The 7,162-nt window shown below is 44.9% G+C and overlaps 1 protein-coding gene across 2 annotated transcripts in view; it reads left to right on the top strand.

Annotated features, from left to right (window-relative positions):
- Nucleotides 1-1,687: 1,687 nt before the first annotated feature.
- Nucleotides 1,688-7,162, top strand: part of NOVA1 (NOVA alternative splicing regulator 1) — a 154,659-nt gene continuing 149,184 nt past the window's right edge. For both annotated transcript variants that reach the window (XM_033010279.2, XM_033010278.2), the window contains exons 1-2: nucleotides 1,688-2,144; nucleotides 4,107-4,250. In XM_033010279.2, the coding sequence (XP_032866170.2) occupies nucleotides 2,009-2,144; nucleotides 4,107-4,250 (280 nt within the window). In that variant the 5' untranslated portion in view covers nucleotides 1,688-2,008. The remainder of the gene's footprint in view (nucleotides 2,145-4,106; nucleotides 4,251-7,162) is intronic.

Genomic DNA, 7,162 nt, shown 5'->3' with positions numbered 1-7,162 from the left:
TGCTTATAATTTATAAGTAGAGGTGATGTGCTGTATTATATATTATACATGAAATTTGTATTTTAAGTACTAAAAATCGTTTGGGGCAATATTAATGGTAAGTGATTACTAAAACTAAGGCTGATTCTATCAGGGAGCTTATAATGGAAATTGGATTCCATCCACAAACAGCCAGGTTTTGAGCTTGCATGGTAGGAGGAATCGAGTCAGCAGCCATTCTGCACACATACATATCAATATGAATTTAGTACAGAGCGTGGTCTGTGCAATAAACACACATTTCTAAATTCTGTACAGAGTTGATGCTCTAACACTGGCCACTACCGTTATGGTTACATCGGCTTAAGAAAATTTTTCAAAGGCAGTGAGGCAATTAAATAGCAAAGAGTCGAGTAAAAATGCTTTTATAGTACGCAAACCTCCGAGGCGTCCCACCCCCCGCCACCCTGCACTTTACAACGCTTTAAGCTTCAACCTGAGTAATTTGAGATTCGTAAGCAGAAATAACCTTCGCCGCAGCGAAGCGCCTCTGAATTTTCTACGAAATATTTACGTAAGAAATGCCGCTCTGTGTCACACAGCTCCAGCGGGCCCGGCTGTCACAGCATAAAAATAATAAATAATATCTTTATTATTTGTCCTCCAAGCCGGCGCGGAGCGGCAGCGCGGGCCCCGGCGCAGACGCGTCCCCGCGGGCAGCCTCCGCGGGCAGCCTCCGCGCAGCCGCGGGCCTGGCAGGCGCAGCGCGTAACCCAGGTGACGCCGCATCACGGCGGGGACCCTCCCGGGGCGGGAGGCGGCCACAGACACACGCACAGACACGGACCCCCACCCACCCCCTCCCCTCCGCCGTTGTCGTTGTCGCCGCCGCCGCCCCCCGCCGCAGAGGTTAAACCGCCCCCGCCTCCCCCCCGCAACGGCTCTTCCAATCTCAGGCCCGCGATTGGCTACACGCGTCAATCCCAACCTCGCTCTCTTTTGTTCCGACTGGCCGGATCTCCCGCCTGTCTTCGAGGGAAGCCCCGCCCTTCTTTTTTATCCCGGCCTCCTTCCCCCCCCACCACCGCCCCCGCCTGTCCGCCGTCGTCGTCCTCCTTCTCCACCACCCACACCCCACACACCCCCCCCCCGCCCCCGGCCGCACTCGCACCCCTCCCACGGCTCTAACCTCTCCTGCCTCTGGGTTTCTGCGGTGCAGCGGCGGCCGGCAGCCGCCCGTGCGCCCGGCGGTGGTGCTGGAGCGGGAGCGGGGCCGCGCCGCAGGGGCAGCGATCGCCCCCCTCGTCCCCGTCCCCAACCCGCCGCCCCCGCGCGCGCGAGCCGGTGGCTGAGGGGGGGCGCGGGAGCCCGGGAGCGGCGGCAGCCCAGCCGCAGCGCCGGGCGCGGCAGCGGGGCGGGCAGGGGCGGAAGGGGGCTCAGAGGCAGCGTGAATCATCTCCCACTCACTCCCTCGCCCACCATTTACACCGCTCGCTCCCTCCCTCCCTCCTTCTCCCCCTCCCTCTCTTCCTCCCTCCCTCCCACCCCGCCGCCTCAGTCTCACTCGTTCTCTCTCCCCTCCTCTCCTCTCCCACTCACTCTCTCCCCTCCTCTCCTCTCCCACTCTGTCCTCTCCTCCTCCTGTCTCACTCTTTTCACTCTTTCCCCTCCTCCTCCTCCCCTCTCCCCCGTCTCTTCCCTCTCTCGCCCCCCTCGTCCCCCTGTCTCCCTTCTCCTCATCTCCTCCTGACACTGCACTGCAGCTGCTCCTCCAGCCCAGTCCTGCCCGCTTCCCTCCCTCCTTTCCCTTCCCTCCCCCCGGGTGCCAGATAAACAAGGCGCGCAGCATCCTCGACAATCCCGAGCTTAGCTCTACATTTTCGAAAAGGACAAGAGAACGGGACGAGCCCACTCCCCTCCTCCTCCTCCTCCCCCTTCCTCCTCCTCCTCCTTCTCCTCCTCCCCCCTTCCCTCCCTGCCCCCCCACCACAGAAGGGAAGAGACAATTCTCCTCCGAGCAGCAGCAAACATGATGGCGGCAGCTCCCATCCAGCAGAACGGGACCCACACCGGGGTTCCCATAGACCTGGACCCGCCGGACTCCCGGAAAAGACCGCTTGAAGCCCCCCCCGAAGCCGGCAGCACCAAGAGGACCAACACGGGCGGTGGGTATATCCTCTGTCACCTCCCCCCCCCCCCCCCCCGCCCAACCCACCCACCTCTTCGCTTCCCTACCTGCCTGCCTGCCTCCCCCCCTTCCCCCCCTCCCCCCCCCCAAACATTCCCATTTCTCTAATGTTATCATTCATCAAAATGGCGTCGGTTTTCAGCATCTACCAGTCTTTTTATTTAATATCCACGCTGGGGCTGCACAGCCGTGACCCTGTGGAGACTAGGAGGGAGCACAAGGGGCTTATGCAGCCCAGCTATCTCCCTCGCCCGTTTAACGATGGGCGAAAATAAATGGCAGCTGGAAGGAGACGGCAAACGCACTTTCCTCTTTCCACATCCTCCGGGTTGCAAGTTGAATTTCAGCCGTGCCGTGCGTTTTTACTCCTCCTTGGCCTCGCTTCTATTGTCAGCGCGTACACGGCGTGTGTGTGCCGTGCTGGGGGCGAGGGCTGGCTGGTGGCGGGGGGAGTCGCCTCTCGGCTGCGGGGACTCGCTAGTTAACATCCTGCTCTTCCTGGAGGAGATGAGTTATAACGGGACCAGCATCTCCTCTATACGTTTGCACTGGAGTCGTCATAACAATGCACCGAGGCAGAGGTGAATTTATTTGCCCAATATTAGGAGCAGCGGTCCGACTGCACGCAGAGCGTGGTTCAGCCAGCTATGTTAATACGCGGGCGGGCACGACTGTCACACACAGGCACTTCTTGAGGCGCTTTTAGTCTCGGATAAGAGAAGTAAGGTGAATCGGGATCATTCCCCCCGCTTAGGGAAAAAAAAAAAAAAAAAAAACAAAACAAAAAAAAAAAACAAAAAACAAACAAAACAAAACCAAAAAAACCCCAAACCAAACTAGCAACTTTGTGAAACAGGTTTCACGATAAAAATCTTGATATCTATGCCAGTGGGATGTTGCCTTAATCACTGGGGAGACCCTGAGTCCGAGGAACGAGCGTACCCTTGTTGCCTTGCACTTTTTTGGAGCCAGTTACAGAAGGTCCTTAGACTTTAGCGTAGCTGGATTTAGCAGTGGGGTGAGGGCACAGACAATTGTGCTGTTGCCAAACCAGACTGGGAATCCTTTCTTTTCCCCCTTCATTCACTCCATATTTTTTTTTTTTTTTTTTTTTCCTGTTCAGATTGTGTGCTTTAACGCCTGTCGTGGGTAGAGGACTGGCATTGTCCTATCTTGTCACCTTTTAAGTGTATTTAAAATAAGTGACTTAGGCTTTTGATCAATTGGGAAAAATTCTTCTTAATGTCCTTTAATTAATGAGCTTAAAAGAGATCATTGTCTCTTAAGAAGTGCTAAAGGAATACACCAGGATTACTTAGGCAAGTGATTCCATCCACACCACGTTGAGTTGTTTTCTTGGCAGTGGCTGAAATGCTTGGAATAAAACCCCACATTTTGGGTGGGTTATTTGGTAGCAGAGTAGTGGTTTTGCTCACTTAAGAAGAATGCAGGCAATAGCTAATTGCTATTCTCATGTGTTTGCTAATGACAAACAAATAGCCCATCAGAATTTACAATTCATTCCTTTTTAGTTTCGGCATTTCTTTTGCAGTATTTTCAAGCAAGGTTGTAGTTGTCACTAGGCACGTTTTCGTGCAGGGCTTTATTTTTTTTAAAGGGGTCCGATCATTTCTGCGTGCTTGTGGTTACCATTGGGAAAAAATTCGACCTTTGAATTATAATTTGGATTTTATTCTTATTCTTTTATAGAATTAAGGAATCTATGTGGATTCTTTAATTTGCTCAGAATAAACGTACAGAATTTAAAATGTCAAAGGCATAGTCTAAACATGTCTTGTGAAATGACGCAACTGGTTAGATGTAAATGCATGAATTACTGGATGAGTTTAAAGATGTAACATTTTGTTTGTTTGTGGGCTGGGGGAGGAAAAATCAAAGTTTGTAAGCCATATTAACCATGCATATCTCAATTTTTCAGAGGATGGCCAGTATTTTCTAAAGGTCCTCATACCTAGTTATGCTGCTGGATCTATAATTGGGAAGGGAGGACAGACAATTGTTCAGTTGCAGAAAGAGACTGGGGCCACCATCAAGCTGTCTAAATCCAAAGATTTTTACCCAGGTAGGTGCAAAAATTAGACAATTCTTTATTTTTAAATCCCAAGGGATGTATGTATGTGTCAGTGTGTTTCCTATATTGACGACTAAGCCTCCAAGGCAGCTGGAAGCATTATTTCTCAGAAAAGTGCAACAGTGAATATAAATGTTCTGTCTGTCTTGGTGTATGAAATGGACTGGGCACTAACTGCTTGAAATATGTTTAAAGATGTTTACAATGTTTCTGCAAAAGAATATTTTCATTAACATTTTGATTGTTTTGTTTTTTAGTTTTAAAAAAGTAAAAATCTAGCTTTAAGGAACCAACTTGACAGCTGGCATAAAAATAATTGTCCGTTTGAAGTTTCCAGACATTGTAATGACAATTAAGCTAGAATGAGTAAAAATGAGAGGCCGCCTCTTAAAGAATGGGCCATTTACTTTAAATCCATTATGTACCTTCTTTCTGCTTCACTGCTTTGTTCACTGGCTGTGGAGTGAAGTAAAGAGGACAAGTGCTGCTCTTTAGATATTCTTTATATTATGTTTATGATGATGGTGGAAGAAGACTCTATTACAAAAGTGAAATACTTTGGATGAATAAAGAAATGAGTCTTATATATCAACTGTATTAATGCACAAGAACAAATTTTTAATATTTGCATGTAATAATAATAAATACCTGATTTAGCATTTCTACTTTATAAGATTTCTGAAGAGGGAGTCTTACATAATGATATATAAGATTTTAGCTTCTGCAATTGAATAATCATTTTTTTTTTTCCTAAAGATAAACAAATTAGCATTCTGTAATTGAAATTTGTTCTAGAGGACTTTTTAAAAACTGATGTGAAATAATAACATAGCTAGCACTATTTTTGGTGTTTTGCTTTTGTTATTTTGAAGAATAACTGGTGATTTAGAACTGAGTTGACTAGTTATTACCAACTTTTTTGTATTGGAAAAACAAGAGGTGCTTTGCATTTGATCGTGTGTAACAAGATGACTGGATTCTGTGAAATAGTGAAGGCAGTTGATATGGATGTAAACAGAACACTAACATTGAAGCATTCAGATTTCCCATCCTCTAACTTTAGTGTCAGGCAGAAGAGGATAATTTTTTATTAATGGAGAGATTGTGGTCTATTTATCATGATGGTTTTTTATGTGGAAATTTAAATGCACCTGTTGTACATCTTCTTAATGAATGTAGTTTATAATATTTAAATGTCAGAGGTTAGTGATGCATGTAGATTTTTCCTGTTGAAAGATAGTTTATGAACTGATGCTTGTTGTCTTTGAGGTTTATTTTTTTTTATTTTTTACTTCAGAAAGTTAGAAAAAACAATCCTTTATTTTGAAAGGTATGTTAGGGTGGAAAAATAAATCAATGTAGAATTGTGAAAACTCTTGGAAGAAATAAAAGCATTCAAAAGAGCCTGATTGCAGAATTAATAACATAATCTGGGTAAAGAGCCGCAATAGTAAATTAAATTCACTGTCAATAGATGAAAATGAAATAGATTTTCTGCATTATACATGAGGTAGTATCAGATATGCAAGGATGTTACAGAAAATTGGTGTTTATGAGGAATATTCCAAATACCAAATTACAAGCCTTTTCATTTTACTACAGTTTATTTACACTCACTTGGAAAGGACGCTCCAAAGATTAGGTCTTTTGTTCAGTGCTCTAGCAGAGTTCTTCTGTTTTCTGATTAAATCAGAATTACATATTTTTTTGTGTAGCAAATTGTGAAGATACAGCAGTAGTAGCAGAAGAACCTTTGAAAAATAAAAATTTGCAAGCTAGAATGACATGAGTAAAAACATTTGTGACATAAAGACATTCTCACTTAGAATCAGTTGTAATAATATAAATAACTAGGGCAGGGAGGCTCAAGCAGTTTCACTGTAACAGGTGCAAATAAAGTTCCAGTTTGACTTCATACGGTTTGCTTGGAATTTGCAGCCACGCTGTGTCGTATAGAAAATGAGTGTTTTAAGCAAGTTGGCGACCGATACCTGCTAAAGCTTGGAACAGGGGTGAGAAACAGATTCCAGCGTGGCTAGCTCTCGTTAGTCTTTTTGTTTGCATTTGACCACCAGCCCATGGAATTTTCGGAGGTCCTGGCATTCCCTGAGCTGATGGCTTTTGGGTTTCGTCCAGACTCTCATGCTTATATAACGTTGGGGAATACAGACTGTGTGAAATAGCTAATGTAAAGATATGGCTTATTTTTCTTACAAAGTTTCTTAAGCAATGACTCTGTTTTCCTAATAGAAGTTACTTAGTCCGTACCTCTCATGCTTGTGACTATAAATGTGTTTAATGTACTTTTTGCTATGGAATGTTCTTTCGCCGAAGCTTCTGTGAAACTTTCCTTATTTCCGAAAAGTTTTAGCACAGTCTTGAGTAAGTTGCTGTTTGGAAAGGAGGAAGTTGGTTGTAATACAGAAGTCGTGAGTAGTTCCTATGATCTAATAGTGTTCTTTTTTTTTCCTCTGTGATATAGGACTTCAGTATGCAGACTGATTTCTGTTGGAATTATTTTTGTGCATCAAAAGGTGACATAATTACTGAAGAATTATATGGCAGCTCTAATTACAAGAAATTGAAGGACAATACAGCTTTGCACTGAACATTTTAGTTTACAAAATAGGAAGCAGTGTATAAATACATTACTGTCCACTACAGTCTTATTTCTTGAGTACACAATTTATTGTTCTCTTTTCAGGTTACCAGCTGACTTTTTCTAATTGTCTGGACTTCTGGAGCTTGATTTTGGTTATTGTGCTTAGATTATCCCCGATTCTTTTCTGTTCAGGCTTGTCCCCCTAGATTAGTGGGAATGAAATTAAAATGGCAAAATATGCCCTACTTTTAAACTAAACGGTGCTGACCCTTTCTGCAGAGAAGTACAGAGTGTATATTGA

This window comes from Tyto alba, unplaced genomic scaffold, assembly GCF_018691265.1.
Source record: "Tyto alba isolate M040663 unplaced genomic scaffold, T.alba_DEE_v4.0 Super-Scaffold_18, whole genome shotgun sequence".
NCBI classification, from domain to species: domain Eukaryota; kingdom Metazoa; phylum Chordata; class Aves; order Strigiformes; family Tytonidae; genus Tyto; species Tyto alba.
This window is presented reverse-complemented; position numbering and strand designations above follow the sequence as displayed.